This window comes from Doryrhamphus excisus, linkage group LG3, assembly GCF_037039965.1.
Source record: "Doryrhamphus excisus strain RoL-2023G ecotype Guam linkage group LG3, RoL_Dexc_Guam_v1.1, whole genome shotgun sequence".
NCBI lineage: Eukaryota > Metazoa > Chordata > Actinopteri > Syngnathiformes > Syngnathidae > Doryrhamphus > Doryrhamphus excisus.
Genome location: NC_136359.1, coordinates 10384294 through 10401692, shown reverse-complemented (window position 1 = coordinate 10401692; position 17399 = coordinate 10384294). Strand labels below are relative to the sequence as shown.

The following is a 17399-nucleotide window of genomic DNA, read 5'->3' as shown; positions in this document are numbered from 1 at the left end:
ATATGCATACTTTAATGTTGTGATATTATTAGCATTTTAATATTTCACAATTGGATAATGATTTTAACCCTTTAACCTTAAACCCTAAATCGAGGTCAAATCCCATGTTGTCTATGTGTTGTCTTGTGTTGTCTAACCCCAACACAACCCCCCACACCCTAGACCAGGGGTATAATATTTTGAGTTTATTCCCATTTTTCCTAATAATTTGACAAGTTTATAGTTGTAATATGTTTTCCTGTAAGGGTATGACTTTTTTCTTAATATTTTGACTTTATTCTTGTCATTCCAGCTGTTTTTTACATTTCAACTTTCTTCTTGTAAATTTTCTTTTAATTCATTATTTATTATAATTTTTACCCAACTTAATTCCCCCAAAATGATATAATAATAACAATATGATTTAGTTTTGTTGGTTTTTAATAATATTATGACTTAAAGAAAGTATTTTTCCTTTGTTTAATTTCAACTTATGCAACTAAAATCAATATTTTTCCTCATAATATTATGACGTTATTCTCATAAAATTGTGACTTTTTTCTTGTTGGATTAAAACATTTTTTTCTTGTTATTTTCATTTTATTTTTCTAAAATCCCTATTGATTTTTTTGTTTTTGGCATTGTGTGTCTTGCTGAGGGCCACAAATGGCTCGTGGGCTGCACTTTGAACACTCCTGCTTTAGACATAACCCTAAAACAAATCCTAACCCGAGCCCTTTATTGTATTAAAGTCTATATTATCTTTAGTTTTACATTGGGTATTTGGCAAAGACTGAAGCTCCTATTACATTTGCGGCTGTAGACTATTATTCTTCAGTATAAAATGTGGCAAAATACTTCATTTGATAGTAAAGGTTGGACAAAGGCCCTTTGTCCTTGCCCAAAAGAGCATTTTAGGAAAAAGGCGGTGAGAAAAAAAACAACCAAGTCTTCATGACAAGAATTTTATTTCCATTTTTTTTCTTCATTTTTTAAAATTACATTTTGCATTAAATTAAATGTTTTTTAATTCCTTTACAACATACATTAAGCTGTGAATCAGATGTTAAGGAAGTGAAGAGAACAGGGCAAAAAACGTTTGGTGACGTCACAATATTTTACAAGCTTACAAAGGTTTGAAAAAGGTCTCGTCGTCGTCGTCGTTGCTGTCTCGTCGCGCCGAGTATGTGTGTCGTACGTAGCTGGGGAGGCGGGGTGGGAGACAAAAAAGGCACACACCATAGAAGCTCACTGGCCACAGCAGCCTTTCACAGTCACACCCAATAGAAACCAGATTGAACTGTTTACACTCAATGTGAACACCTACAGATTGGAGTTGTCACACTCTGCATGGACACGGCAACAGAAACAGTTCCACTAAGCCTGGAGCGTTTTCATGCTGCATTCAAGAACACTGGGAAATTTCAGTCACTTTAAAAAAAAGTTTAGAAACCCTATTTATTGGTTATAGGCAGCAAAAAAGGCCTTGTTGTTTATTTATGTTCATCTGGAAGGTGTGACGTTCATATTTCCCAGTAGTATTGAACGCAGCATTACCCTTAGGTCGGCCGTGGTTTGAGACAAAGTTGGCTTTCCTCCTTGACAAACCACAAAAACATTCTACACAAACAACACTAAAGGAGTGAGTGCTTCGTTGATTTAAATGTTGGTTGGGTGGGGTGGGACGGGGCGGGGAGGGGGCACTGATTGATTTATTTCAACAAAAAGAAACATCAGACTAGTTAGTGAGTTTACACACCTCCAAACTTGTCACCACAATAAAAGGGGCTCATTGTTATGTGTTAGTATTTGCACAGGAACCAGCCTGTTGATGCTAGGTTAGCATGTGTTGCTAACGCTACGCCAATTGTTCCACTTTAGCCCCCCAAAAAAGTACAAATAAACATGTAGATTGTATAAAAGACAAAATGACAACACGCAGCGAAAAAGCTCATTCATGGCACAGAGATCAGAGATGAACCACTAACATAAACATTGTGTGTGTGCGTGCGTGTGTGTGTGTGTGTGTGTAGGGAAACAGAATTACAATAACACCTACATTCTTCTTATTTTTTAAGCAAATCAGGGAAACATCATGACGTAAGAAAAAATTAAAAAACTACAAGTTAACAGCTATTGAAGAAAACACTGTCACTACTTTTGGGTGTAAGGCACAAATTTACATGTCGGGAGGGGGGAAAATATGCTTTTTTTTTAATAGTCTTCCTCCCCTAGATGGAGTGACGTTACTGACTCACACACACAAAAAAACCCACAGTGCTGATTGGAGGAGCAAAAGGGGGGAATATTCCTTTTAAACGAGACGGTCCATTTGTGGCACACTGTAAATAAATATCTCCTCCTTTTCCTCACTTGAAGAAAGAAAAATCTAGTGGCTCCAGTTTAATGACTTTAAATATGCTTTTTTTTTGTTGTTATTTTTTTTTTATCCCACATGATTAATTCATATTAAAAAGATCTCTCTGCCCTCTCTCTGGTTGAGCCTAAAAAGTCTTCTCTTCAAAAGCACTTCATAAAAAATAAATACAACAAGCTATTAGTATTAACAGTCAAGTGTTTTCTTTTTCAGTGAGGAATCCTCTGGTCCAGGCCCGTCAAAGCAGGCAGGACTTGATTGCAGTAACACTTGGAGGCTTTTCACAGTATTCCGACAGGCTTTGTCTTTTTTCAGTCCGAACTCCCGAGTCCGCCAGCCCTCAAGGTACTGTACACCCCAAAACCCAGCCCCCCCTACCCCCTCACCCACGTGTCCTTGTATGTGCTTACAAGAGAGCCACCGTCTCGATGCTACACGGCGTCGGATCTCGTAGATTGTTCGTCTCAGTAGCACGTGCTCTCCCTGCTTATTTACATGTTGATATAAAAGAAAGTGTGTTCTTAAAAAAAGTGGACTGTACACCAAAAGAGAACTGAAAGGTGGTCAAAGTAGGCCGACTATGTGCACGAGTCACTGGACTTGACCTTGGTGGACAGCGACACTACGGACGGTTTGGGTGGAACGTCAGGCTTGAGATGTTTGACGCCGCCTCGAGGCAGCGAAGCGTAGGAGCTCATCCCGGGCTGCCGCGACAGAGACATCCCTTGTGCTGTCATTTGTATGGAGTCCACCCGCTGGGGCGCAGGGGGCGGCGTCTCCACGCGGTTGAAGCTCTGATGTCTCGCCAAATGGGAGGAGTTGGACGAGTTGGTGTTGTGCTTCTTCAGGCCAGACGATCCCGAGGCGGAGGATCCTTTTCGGAGCCCGTAAACGGACGAGTGGACCTCCAGGCGCTTGCCCATCTGTGGGACCGATGGCGGGACGGTGAGGGATGCTTCTCGTTGGGGGACACGTGGCGGCAGCATCCCGTCTGAATCCACCAGGTTGTGGTGGGGGTTCTTGACCGTCTTGTACTCCAAGGTGGCGCCCTGGTCATCCATGAGGCCCATGGCAAAGTCGCTGGGGTGAGGCTGCTCCACGTACTCGTGTTGGTGCAGGTGAGGAGGGAGTTGGTGCTGATGCTGTGGCAGAGGCAACACCACCACGCTGGGGATGTGGCCCGGCGACGCCCTCAGAGGCAGGTCTGAGATGACGGGGGAGCCCAGAGATGTCATGTCCTTGGTGCAAGCGTTGATGAGGTTCTGGGCGCGTTCCCACTCGCGACTCCCCCGGCTGGGCTTACGGCGAGGCTGCATGGGGGTCGATTCAGGCGTGGGCAGAGCGGCGAGGTCCAGGTGGTGCTGGTCGGCTTTGATGAGCATCTTGCCGTTGGGGGTCAGCCTTCCGTTGTGCATCAGAGGCGTGAGGATGGCCTCGGGGCGGCCATCTTTGGCCTGCGTCTCAAACAAGCCCGTCAGTTTGGTCACGCTGTTCATGGAGCCACGGCGCGAGTGTAGGTGGTGGTTGTCTTTCTCCTTGCGACCGGGAAGGTCCAAGTCTCGGCGGCGGTGGTCGCAGACGCAGTAGACGATGATTCCGGAAAAGATGGCGCCCATGGCGAACGCTAGGATGACAGCGATGGCCAATAACGTGACAGGAACCAGCTGGTCACGACCCTTCTGGTAGCTCTCTCGGATCACACCTGCACAGAGACCACAGACACACACGACTCAGTACGGGTCTAACTGCTCTAGCTAATCACAACACACCTTTTTGGAAGACAAGGAAGTAACGTTTTCATCAACTGGTAGATTGTGATTAAGAAAGATACCATACTCGTGAGCTGCTGTGTCAGTGATGGGAAGAAAAGCCCTGATTTGGGTAAAAGTTTTGGTGCTATTTGCTGGTTTGCATGTTTACATCTTGATGCTCAGTCAGTCTTTTTCAAACATTTTTCGAAAAGAAAAGCTATCATTTTGTAATCAGAAGCACTTTATCCGAACAAGACAACTGTTTTTTGTTAATAGAAGAGCTAAGAACAACACTGACGCTTCTTCTTACTGACTTCAGCAATCATATGACAAATAGTTCTTGAAGGTGACCACTCCTTTCCCAACTGTTTCACTCCATACATTTCTCAGAGACGGTTGGTTTATAAATTATGATATGATAACAATTGACACAAAATGAAGTGCAGTACTTGGCTAAAACCACCAGAGGCCATGTCGATTCAGTCTCAACTACTTTGCGTTTTACTCTTTTTACTCAACATTATTCAGCGCACTGGCATGGAAACAGGAGTTCAGATTCTTCAACACCAGCCATTTCTCAAAAGACAACCCCTTCAGTGTCGGCCATTTTAGACTATTTTTTTCATCAGTTCATCTCTTTCTATCTTTTTTCATTCTTTAGTCATCAGCAGTAGAACATTGACAAGTTTCAGGAAAATATCAGTTCCTGACTAAAAAAACAGCATTTTGTGAAGATACATTTCAAGCATAACTTTTAGCACCAATGCATTTTACTTTTGTGACAGCTCAAATATCTAAACAACTATACACCAACATAAACAACACAAAAAGGGTTAACAATTGATACAAATGTAACACCATGAACTATTTGCAAATGTCACATTTGGAACTGATCTATGTGTGTGCATAAACCTCTGCACGCTACACTCCTCCACTCCTCCAGTGCGTTAATACGTGCAAATGATCCGTGCCGAGCTCTTACCAAATTTTTCATTCTTTTCATGGCTTACAATCACTTTGAGGTGAAATGCATTAGTGGGGAGTTCCATCATCACCAAAACGTGTAAGACGTATAAATACGTGGTTGGAATAGGGCGCTGAGTTAATTTAAAGTATCAACAACTCCTGAAAATTGCATTCTTTTAGAAAAGGTAAATGTAAAAACCTGTAGTTCAAAAAAGCTTTCCGGGTAAAAAAAAAAACAAAACCATAAGTTGTGTTTAATTGGACTGCCTCTCCAATAAACATAGAAAATGACAGATAATTAAAGTGATTAAAAACATATTGTCGAGATAAATGATGAGCCATTTCATGACCGATTGGCAAATGAAAAATGCTTTATCCCATCATGAGTAAACACCTTTTCAAATTGCTTTGGGCAGCAGTATTCAATATTTGTTCCATGAAAAAAAATCTAATCTCAGTGTTTTGATGTGCTGATCGTGTTTTGAAATCCCTGATAAAATATACAAAACACAAAAAGGATATTAACAGATGCCTGAAATACACCAGAAGTCTTTGATGCAAACGGGTGACATTTTATAAAGATGGGATATTATCTGATCAATTCAAGAGAATTTATTAATTTATAGTGGGGGGGTTGCAACCCGGTGAAAAGCAGATATGAAGCAGTATGACATGTTCCCTGAGTGCTGGGGTGTCCAAAGTGCAGCCCGGGGGCCGTTTACAGCACATTAAAAAATTGAATTTAATACTTAATAAAAAAATATTGAGAAAAAAGTTTTCATTCATTCATTTTCATTCATCTACCGCTTATCCCCACGAGGGTCGCGAGGGTGCTGGAGCCTATCCCAGCTGTCTTCGGGCTAGAGGCGTGGTACACCCTGGACTGTTCGCCAGCCAATCACAGGGCACATATAGACAAACAACCATTCACACTCACATTCAATTTGGAGTTGTGAATTAACCTAGCATGTTTTTGGAATGTGGGAGAACATGCAACCTCCACACAGAGATGGCTGAGGGTCGTAAAAGTTTTCATCTAATAAGGATAATGCCGTCATGACAAAAATAAAATTTTAGCAGCATAAAGTAGAAATATTAAGGAAAAAATATGTTTTTTTTGGTCAAAGTTGGAATATTATTATCATGTAATATTATTATTATTAATCAAACAAAATGAAGTTGTAATTTTGGGGCTGCACAGCGACCGAGTGGTTAGTGGACAAGCCTCACCGCTAGGAGACCCAAGTTCAATTCCACCCTCGGCCATTGTTATATGTGCCCTGTGATTGGCTGGCGACCAGTCCAGGGTGTACCCCGCCTTTCGCCCGAAGATATGCCTTAGGGAGCAAGCGGACGGGTTGAAAAAAATGTATAGTCTTTGGTAGCGAATGAGTTAATATTACACCTTTTCACTCAAAATGCATTTTTTTTTGGATGATACTGTAGATAGCCGTGAGCGTGACGATGAATGCATTTCATGATTGGGTTAAACACACCGAGCCTCAACCTGCATATTTATAGTGTGTTCACACATCACCTGCGTGGTGCACACGCTTAATTTAGCATCACTGGGCATTTTTTTTTGTCTCACACACACACACACACACAAAAATACTAACTCCTTGCATGCGCTACTGCTTTGGTGCATCAGTATAGCGTGACTGAGACTCCGCAATAAAATGCCTTGCAAACCTAGGATGGACTTCAAAGGGACACATAGTTTAAACATGGCCAGAAATAGACACTTGTGACAGTGGAGTAGGATCTGGGATGGGAATTGAACTTAAGTAAGCAATAGCATAACATTGCATCATGTCTTGAAGTAAACATTTTGTCTCATCAGTAGTGATGTCCACGTCAGCATGGCAATGTGTGATAAGTGAGGGTACCACTCCAATATTATTGTTACTGTAAGGTAAATTATTCATTCATTAAGCTGGGATGCACTTAGAGAACATCTCCAGTGTCTCCTCAGCAAAACATTCCACAGACTTTGAGACAAGCAGGATAATCTGCTCTCATCCAGACTCACCCAATAACAAACATCCATAATCCTGGATGCTCTCACTCCAAAAAGAGCATCCAAAGCAATCCTAAGCATCCTAAGTAAAAAGTGCTGGCCACCGGTTAGCGTGGAATATCTATCAGCATGCGATGGCTTGTCTAAACATTTCTTTCTTTTCACAAGGTGATGGTGACGTGCGGCTTAGCCATACTTCACTTGGCGTCTAACAAAACATTTTTAAGCCTTTTGCCAGCCAAAACATGGACACGCCTTACTGAGGAGATAGTGGAGAGTGTTATCTGTGGACGGTGGAGAACAAAGACCAGTAGCGTCGTCCAGGCAAACATCTGCTTAACATCTCAGACGCAACATGAGGATGGTTCTTCTCATCTTTCACTTTGTTGGCTTTTTCCTTTTTGTGACCTTTGTGAGCTATCACAAACATATTCACCTGGCAAACAGATCAGCTTAGTTTGGATGCTCGGCGCTAGCTTGTAAACACGGATAACGGCAAATTACTGTTTTTTCAGAATTATACTACGCTCATCTTTTTGTTCACTGTTCTGTATTCTGAATAATGATTTAGCATTTCATATTTTCCTGTTTTTTCTGGTTCAATCACATGAGACTGATCAGTGTTACTGGCCGGTGGCACATTCTAATAATACAATGTAACAAGAAACCAAACAAAAAACACAACAACAGCAAAAATAGACAAATCTGATAAGAATTAAAACTTATAAGAATGAAGTCAAAATATTAAGAAAAAACAATCAAAAACATGTAAAGTTGGAATTTTACGGAATATTATGATGGAAAATAATGACAATTTAATAGCATAAAGTTTAAATATGTTGTTATATTTTTAAGGTTTTTTTTATGAAAAAACAAACCAAAAAAGTTGTCATTTTTGGAAAATCAGGAGAGGAAAAGTTATAATATTATGGGAATAAGGTCAAAAATATTATGGGAATAAAGTTTGTGTGTGTGTGTATATATATATATATATACATATATATATAAAAATTATTTTATTGTATTGAGTATATATATTAATACAATTTAAAGAGAAAAAAGTTTAAATAGTTGGGGAAAAACAACAATATAAATGGAAAATAGCCGTCGTTCAGCGAGAATAAAGTCTAAATATTAAGAAAAAGAAGTTGTATTGTAATGCCAATAAAGTTAATAAAATTCCATTTTATTTTATTTTTTATTATTTTTTTAATAAAAAAATGAACAAAAATGTATGCAATTTTAGAAGCACAGAATGGAAATATTATTTCCTATATACTTTATCATTGGAAAATTAGGTTGGGGGTAAAAAGTTAATATCGTCGTGTGAATAAAGAGCCGCCGTAGTGTAGTGGTTAGCGTTCTGGACTTCAGAACAAATGTCCAGCGTTTGAATCTCCACTAGTGAGCATCATTGGTATTTGTCAGGAAGGAAGGCCATCCGGAATATAAAGTGCTCAAGCCAAATCAGTATGCGGATCAAAAAAAAATCCAGGGTGTATCGGATAGGCTCCAGCATACCCCTGCGACCCTAATGAGGATAAGCAGCATAGTAAATGGATGGATGGATGAAAACAAAAACCAGACCTTTTCCACAGTTTCTATCAGCTATTTCTGTCTATAAGACTGCAGTTGCTCTTTGATTGTAAAAAAAAATCATTAAATGCTTCTAGTGTCTGGAAAGTGTAAATGCTCTTAGTTTTGTAGTCAACCAGGCATCTGGAGGTCAAAGGGTACAGGTCATTCGGGCTGAGCGTTTGATTGAAGGAAGCCGACTGAGGTTCTTTGTTGTGGCTTTGAGGTTAATGCCCTGTTAAACCTGCACTGCAAGCCTCTTCCTGGCTTGTTTTTTGCTTAAACAAATCCTTTCATTCTCTTTCTCCCCTTCCATCGATCACATGACACCCGCATTTCCTGAGAGGCCTTGAGTAGAACATGACAGAAGGAAAACTTTGAAGACCTCCCGCTTTCATTTGAGAAATTGTTTCCCGTCATCAAAGTGAAGGGAAGTCACAGAGGAGCCCGTGCGGGAGCTGTTTACAGCTTTTATAATCAGGGTGGCGACGCCGAGCATGTTCGGGGCCTCTTTGGGAAGCCTGATAGACTTCTCTAAACTTGCATAACACCACCTTGAGGCGATAGATTTCCTGATTCAGTCGTGCTTTATAATCTGTGTTTAATCCGCAACGCCCCCAGAATGCTACATCAGGTCTTCCGAGGTCCAGATTTGAATTCCACGCCGCCTCCAACGATACACACATATCTTCAGATAGTTCACACAGTCAAAACAGCCCTGCATACTTTCATCCCTTCAGACGCTCAGGATGACTTAAAGCCACAGAGCTGGTCTTTGTGTTGATGATGGGAATATGTTGAAAGAAGGCGAGACATCACAGAGGGGTGACGGGGGGCGCCCTAAACCTTTGACAAAAAGAAACTGTTAAACCCAGACATTGCCAGGAAAAATGAATACTCGTCTGTCTTATCAAGTCTCAAGTGCAGTCACTATAAGACACCAGCAGTGTACTTTGGTTATCGTGCATTCGTTATGTAACATAGATATATTAGTGCAGGTACGGCTGTATAAATTTCTTATTCTTTTCAAAAATGAAGAAATGATGGCTGTTGGGTAGTTGACTATAGCCTAGACAGGACATCAGGTTAGATTACATGACCACAGTATGGATATCAGCCATGGCATGCCCGACATGACAGGGTAAAAGAAAGTTCTCCCACCCCGTGTGGAAGTGGTAATTTTGCCTTCTTACTTTGCCTTTCTTCCCCACTCTGTTTGAACTCTTGCGTTTAGAATAAGTACATTAGAAGTTAACTTAAAGTCGTGGCCGTCTCGTGTCCCTGCAGTGATCGATTCCGTAGCGTGCATATTAGCAATGTGGTGTAAACAAAGAATAATAGGGTGTGTAACGGTGACAATAGGGGTGTTATTTTATGTCTATGGGGCTTCAAAAATCCTGTGCAATAACTGTGCAATAAACTGTGCAATAGTAATGCAATAAAGCTGTGTACACGGCTGTAAATAGTGTATGTAACTTATTGATTTGTGTATATTTGTATTGAAATATTTCATTTATCAATATTGAATCCGACTTTGTGAAAATTCACCGACCGCAGTCTGGTCTAGAAACAAATAACCATGATAAATGAGGGACGACTGTAATTGGATTTACTTATGGATTTACTTCATTCATTCATTTTCTACCGCTTTTTCCTCACGAGGGTCGCGGGGGGTGCTGGAGCCAATCCCAGCTGTCTTCGGGCGAGAGGCGGGGTACACCCTGGAGTGGTCATGGATTTACTTTTTCTCCATATTTTCTTATGGAGAAAAAAATAGCATTCATTTCAGTTAGAGTTCTGGCAATGAGCAACTCAAATGATACTCAAAGTTTACTCAAAGATGTGTTATAATTTGAATATTTTTACAGTATGCCTTCTCTGTGTGGATATATTATTGTCATATTACCAAATATTATCAATTACCAAATACAGAAATTCCAAAGGAAGAATGTTAAAAAACAGAAACACAGGAACCTGAGGTCAAGATGCCGGCTAAATTGTTGAGTGCAACCGATATTTTCAGGAAAAATGCATCACAAGACTTTAACTCGGAATGCCTCAGAGGATTAATTCCGTGCATATTTTGCTTTTTCTTTGGCTCACGCGGCAGCCTCTCAGGGAAAACGTCTCATGCAGCAGAGTGCCCTAAAGCTGGCCAGTTGAATGGTGCAATGATAAACTATGAAAACCAGGACTTTTTCATCACTTATAAAACAGGGCGTGCAGATCAGGACAGGATATGAAAAACAAGACATGTTCTGGGAAAACAGGAATTGTCCTGGGAAAACAGGACATTTGGTCACCAGAAGTTAACATCATTTTACAGCTGTTACCTTAAAATCAAATAACACAGCGTTGTTTTAATGACTCAATTGCAGCTTGTGCGTATTTAACAGGCACTCACAGTGATGTTGTTATTAAAAATGAAAGGCAATACAAAGTCAGCACACTGTGGCTGTCTGCATGATGGCAAGCCATTTATAATTAAAAGGCCTAATCGTTTAATTGTGCAGCTCTGCTACTGACACAAGTGCACTAACCTATGCACCGCCGTACAAGAATGAGTTGTTTTTAATCACCACACAATCTGCACTTAATTAGCAGTGGGAGCAACACTTTGTTCCTTATGTCAGGAAGCAAACAATAACGGCTATGTTCAACAACAGTATACTACTTATACTTCAATACATGTGTGCTGCTTATACTTATTCACTCCTCGTTGCTGGTAATGCATTCCAGTGCAATGTTCTGTAATACTCCCGCTAACTAAAATGATACCTTTGTGAAGGCGGCACTAGGCTTAACCAAAACAGACAAATGGAAAAATTTAGCAGCATATTTAAGCGGTCTGGTGGAACAATACGCTCATCAGAGAAGGAAATTGCATCTGACGTCAGTTGAGGATATGCGTAACACCAAGAAAAAAATAGTCTTTTGTTTTTGGTATGACACACAATGAGCCATGTATACTTCACCGACTGCACACAAAACGCTGTGAGCTTTTGGACCATGAAGATATACTCAAAATCCAGTCAAGTTATTGCAGTAGTAACAAGTGTAGACTTATTTACTGGGCTTTTATGTACTGTCAAGTTCTAAGCCCCTGAGGTTGCATCATTAAAAATTTGACCAATTAAAAAATCCACCTTTAGAAAATCTGCACCATCGCCACCATCCCCCATAGATAATGTATCGCTGTTAAAAGATATTCATATAACATGTACAATGCTTTGCAGCTTTGTCGATATCATGGAATATGTCGTTCTTTGTTGTCTTGTTATTTTCATAGCATTTGTTTAATACCAAACTTTCAAGCCAGTTTGTTCTTGTAAAGATGTTCCTTCGAAGCTTTTGTTGTGAAATTATCACTGCAAATAACCGAACTCGAGGTGGACGTCTGTCTGTCTCTCATTGTCTGAATTTGCTTCGTCCATTGTTGTCTTAAACCTTCCTGTTTAAAAAAAACAAAAACTTAGGGACAATAAACATCCAGCAGCAACACAACATTTTGGCATGACTACTCATTGTATGTTCATTTAGCCATTCATATGCTTGAAAACGCTTAATTTAGGTCAAGAATACATACAAAACTACAATTAGAGTGCAGATCTGTGCAATATTGATGTCGCTTTTCTTGGAAGATTAAAGAGGTCATTTGAAATAAACAAGCAGGTTTCTGATAGGTTGAGTAGGTTGCATCATAAGAAGGTTTTTGACAGCATTCAGGCTGATTATGTACAGATAACCTTCAAGATTGACACCAACCCACCAAGGATGATGATGACTCTGAAATGTTCCCTCAGCTGGGCTTCCGTGTAAATGAAAAATAAACAAGACATCATCTTGCAATGTGAGCAAGGTCATACAGTCCCCTGATCGGCAACACGCAGATGCCAGTAGACTGAATTTAAAGGGAATTTCTGATGGTTTTTTTTAACAATTAAGTGGGACTTTTACGCAAAGGGAAAGAGGTATTAGCAGTAGGCTGTGATGTCTGCCGTTGGTTTTATGTGGACTGAGCTTGCCTGGCATGGCAAATCTTGTTTACTCTCTCACTGTAGGAATAAAAACATTAATTTTGGAAACTGAAGTTAGCTTAGTCAGTAAAAAAAAAGATGTTTCTTTATTTTCAAAACATTTAAAAATATATTAAAATAGCAGTTAGCTTAGCAATTTAGAAAAAAAAGTGTTTTCTCATGTGCCACACCCGATTTTTTCTGAGCAGGGAGAGTCTTTCTGGATAAAACTAGAAATGCATGAGTGTGGATGACCACCATGCACCCCAGTGGGCATTCTCCAGTTGTTTATGATACCACATATGTACAGTTATTATCATAATTGGGAACTTCAATAATAACTCAAAATTGAAGGGTGTTGAGATTACTTGTACAAAATCTGATCATGATGGCTGTCGAACTAGGAATGTAATATATACAATTCTAGCTATTTTTGTTGTTGTATTGACTCATAAGAAATAAAGATGGACAGCTCCTCCTGCAAGAGAATCCTCCCTTTCCCAATTCACTCGAACACCCTACGTGCACCACTCTTCTTCTTTTGGATTCTCATTTGCTGTCTTTCTCCTTCACTTCTGCAGTTGTCACCGCCGCATGGCGGCCCTTGCCTCTTAACTAAATCTTTATCATGCATGTTGTTTTCTTGATTTCCCATGTCTCCCGCTCCTCTCTCCTTGCCCCCCCACACTCTCCCACCCCGTCCATCTCCCATGGATAGCTGCTGTAATGAACCCATAAATTGGAGCAACACAGTGGCGGCTACAGGTCGGGGCTGGGGAAGGTGGATATAAGGGGAGGGCGAGTAGAGGATGAGGTGGGGGGGTGGGGTTAGCTAAGCTTTGACAGGGAGAGAGTCGGAAGAAAAGGGGAGAGAGCAGAAAGGTGGGGGAGGCGGGTAAGGATTCATTTGGTCGAGGAAGAGCTATGAGTCTTGTTGGAGAGGAGACAGTCTACGAGGGGAGGAGCAGGAATGAATGGGGATAGGAGATGGGGGGGTATCCATAAATTGGTTGAGGAATCGCTATAAAGGTACAACCTTGGAACATGCCATCCCTGTCGAATATGTTGGAAGGGAGGCGGGGTCACAGTGGCAGGAAATGGCGAGGTGATGGGAGCAAGGGGCAGTGCCTTGAGGCAAGGGGCGGGTATGTAACGTGTGTATGTGGTGGGAGACAACATGGCAGACAGACAGAGAGACAGGCACACAGACGGACAAAGCTACAATGTACTGTGAAAAAGCCACCTAGCAACAGCGAGGGCCTCCCCGACGCCAGAATGCCTGATAACAAAGCCGGGAGGGAGGCTCCTTAATACTCACTTAATACTCACTTTGCAGCGCTTCTAATTACTGTGGCGGCTTTGGCCTAATAATAATATTCATTAAGCGATAAGATCATGCCACGTTGCCGCCTGCAAATGGAAAAGTTGGAGATTAATTTCGTTTAAATCTGCAAATTATCTGGAGAACGGCTCCCGATAGGAGCTGATACACTTGGCTCAAACCAAAACTTTTAATTCTCTTACAGGCACAACATTAGGTACAGCTGCACAATCTAATGACCTCCAATATACATACGTACATCCCTCGTTACACTGACAAAAAATGGTTTCTTGAATGAATAATAAATACTAAATACTAAATACTTTTATCTGAAATTAATAGTAGTCAAATAAATTATATTATAAGTACCCTGCCTCTTGCCTAAAGTCAGCTGGGATTGGCTTAATTTATTTAAGGGTTTAATTAGCTTTACAAAAAAAAATTAGTTAAATCTATTCAAAATAGTTGAGGTTGAGTTTTATATTTAGATTTATTTGACAATACTTAAAAATGAGTTGTTTGAGGCATCAAAATATCTAGTTTCAGATAAAATTATTTTATACAACCACTGACAATAATAAAATTAAGTTCATTCAACAAACCTTTTTTTTCAGTAAACATCGTGGTATGTGAGCATTGTTCCCTCACCCTATGGCGGCTTTTCTAACAATTAATTAATAAATTATGCTCTTTCGTGGTTGACTATGGCGTATTATTAGTAAAAAAAGTGCATATTTACGCAAATACTAAGTATTTATTGTCCAAATTAGCAATTTTAACGTGTAAAAATGGCTAAATTAATTAACTTGTGAATGTAGTATTCTACATTGGTCACTAGGTGTCAGTACTTAAGCACCACCTAAGCACCAGATATGAAAAAAACAGCTTTTATTGCCGGTTTAAATTTGTCATAATAATAATGAGGTAATAATAATAATAATAAATGTTGCCGTCATAGACCACAACAAGCTTCTGCTCCCCTACAAGGTAAATTGTCTTAAATGGCATAAATATTATATAAATATTGTGTTCATGAAGAGAAAAATCACAGAAATTCACTAAAGAAGATGAAAAATAAAGACGTTTGTGTCTCGTTAAATTACTAAAAAAACGCTGAGTATTTTTTCCTTATTTCTCCTGCTGCTGCTTTTTAGAAAGCAGCAGCTTTTGGACAGAAGGAAATTGCTGCATTTCTTTGCTCTGGCAGGAGGCTTTAGAGAGTTTGCTGGGGTTTTTTCACAGTACAGTTGCTACCTGAAGGGCAACAGGAAGGAAGAAGAAGGCAGGATGGGAAGGAGCAGGGGGAAATGCATAGCGTTGACTGCGGTGCTCAATTTGCCATGCTGAGAAGCTGGATTTAAGCTGCACAGAGGCACAACTGTGCATAATACCATCAAAGCAATCAAAGCTTGAAAAAGTCAAATATATAAATAGCCAAAAAAACAACAACAACAACAAAAAAGACTTGAAGCCATGCAAACATATCCAGAATTGCTCACACAGTAAACCAACAGAGAAGTAATTCAAACAAAGATCACTGCAGCTGAACTGAGTCTTATGAGTAAAAGAAAAAGAATGTGGAGCAGAAATCAAATCACTTTGCAAAAGTGTCACATCAAAGAAAAATGATGATCATATGATCATACAGGAAAAATACAACAGCAGGAAGCTTGTTTGAAAAGATGAAGCCCAGTTGAAGTTACCTGAGCATGCTTGGCTGGAGTGCCATCCCCACACCTCCCTTAACCTAAACCTTAATGTATCATCTCTACTATTCAATGTGTGGGACTCTTAAAGGCACAGCTCCAGTGATACACCTGCTCAGGTAACAACAGTGTGATGCTGGCTGAGGACCATGCTGTCTGACATCTCCTTTGTGCTTGGATCTACCTGCTCACTGCTTCCAGCTGACGTGCTGCAACCCAACTAGATTACATTTGATCAAATCGTGGAGCGGACACGCTGAACTGTCGGGGGGTGCAAGAGGCTTTTAATGTCAGTCCGTACTAAGCCATCATTTAGAATAAATATTAATGTCAATAATCAATAATCAATACCCCCTCCAACATACAGTCACAGCACCAAGAAGGTCCATTAGTGACAGGATGATACATACATCCAAAGTGTGTGAAGGAGAGATATCACAGGTCAGATTGCATAATATAATCTGGTCCAAAAATCCTGTACAATAACTGTGCAGTAAACTGTGCAATAAACCTGTGTCTGATTAACATGTACATAAGAGTAAATGGTGTATATAACTTCTTGATTTTGTATGAACTTGATTTAGCTCTGTGCTGCACGGCGGGCCGAGTGGTTAGCATGCAAGCCTCACCGCTAGGAGTTCAATTCCACCCTCTGCCATCTCTGTATGGAGTTTGCATGTTCTCCCTGTGCATGCGTGGGTTTTCCTCCCACATTCCAAAAACATGCTAGGTTAATTGGCGACTCCAAATTGTCCATAGGTATGAATGTGAGTGTGAATAGTTGTTTGTCTATACATATGTGCCCTGTGATTGGCTGGCAACCAGTCCAGCTGCGATAGGCTCCAGCAACCCCACGACCCTCGTGAGGATAATGAATGATTTTGCTCTTGTGTGTTTTGGGTTCCATTGCGCCATTACTGTATTACTAATACTGTATTACTATTATAACTAATACTTTCAGGGTTGACAGGGATTATTTTCTCTTAAGATGGCTGATTTCAAATGTCAGATGATTATGTCGACACTTCTTCAGCACTCTTCAGGGTTTAACTTGCGTGGTCAAATCAGGAGTCCAGTAGCTGCTGACTGGTATTTAATTGGAGACGTTTGTGCTAGCCGGGGTCATATTGATGCAATATTATTATTGTCAGCGCTCTACTGGTAGCCATTTTTTAGCCAATTGTCCTCATTTTTCGGTGTCCACGCTGCCCTAGTGGGGTCTCTAATAGGTTTGTTAGCTAAGGACAAACATGGATGAGCCTCACTGCGTCCCCACCTCACTCACTCACTGTCATTTATCCAGCGAGCTGTCCTTGAGACAACGCAGCATTGGGCGGATTGTTAAGGCAGGGGGAGGAAAAAAAGGGTGTTCAATGTCACGTCTCTGTGACACAGACGGCGCAGGAGCCATCTTCAGCAGGAAATAAATACATTGTCGGCGTAATGGACTGGATATTACATCTCTAGTGGGACATTAGAGTCTGGGGATGATTCATTCCCACAGGGCGTATATATATATATATATATATATATATATATATATATATGTGTGTGTATTTGTGTTTGCATCCTAATGAGCAGTCAAGGTGTGTTTGTCTTGCATTTTTTTAAGGGGGGGTTACGTTCGCAGTGTGAGGCAATTTGTCCCCGAGAGAACGTGATCCACTATCTGCACACCTCGTCAGCTG

The 17399-nt window shown here is 40.5% G+C and overlaps 1 protein-coding gene across 5 annotated transcripts in view; it reads right to left on the bottom strand.

Moving 5' to 3' along the window:
• Window positions 1-1651: 1651 nt before the first annotated feature.
• The window catches only part of sema6a (sema domain, transmembrane domain (TM), and cytoplasmic domain, (semaphorin) 6A), a 129734-nt gene continuing 113986 nt past the window's right edge, over window positions 1652-17399 (bottom strand). For all 5 annotated transcript variants that reach the window (XM_058070580.2, XM_078789623.1, XM_058070581.2 and 2 more), the window contains one exon: window positions 1652-4058. In XM_058070580.2, coding sequence (XP_057926563.2) covers window positions 2935-4058 — 1124 coding nt within the window. In that variant the 3' untranslated portion in view covers window positions 1652-2934. The remainder of the gene's footprint in view (window positions 4059-17399) is intronic.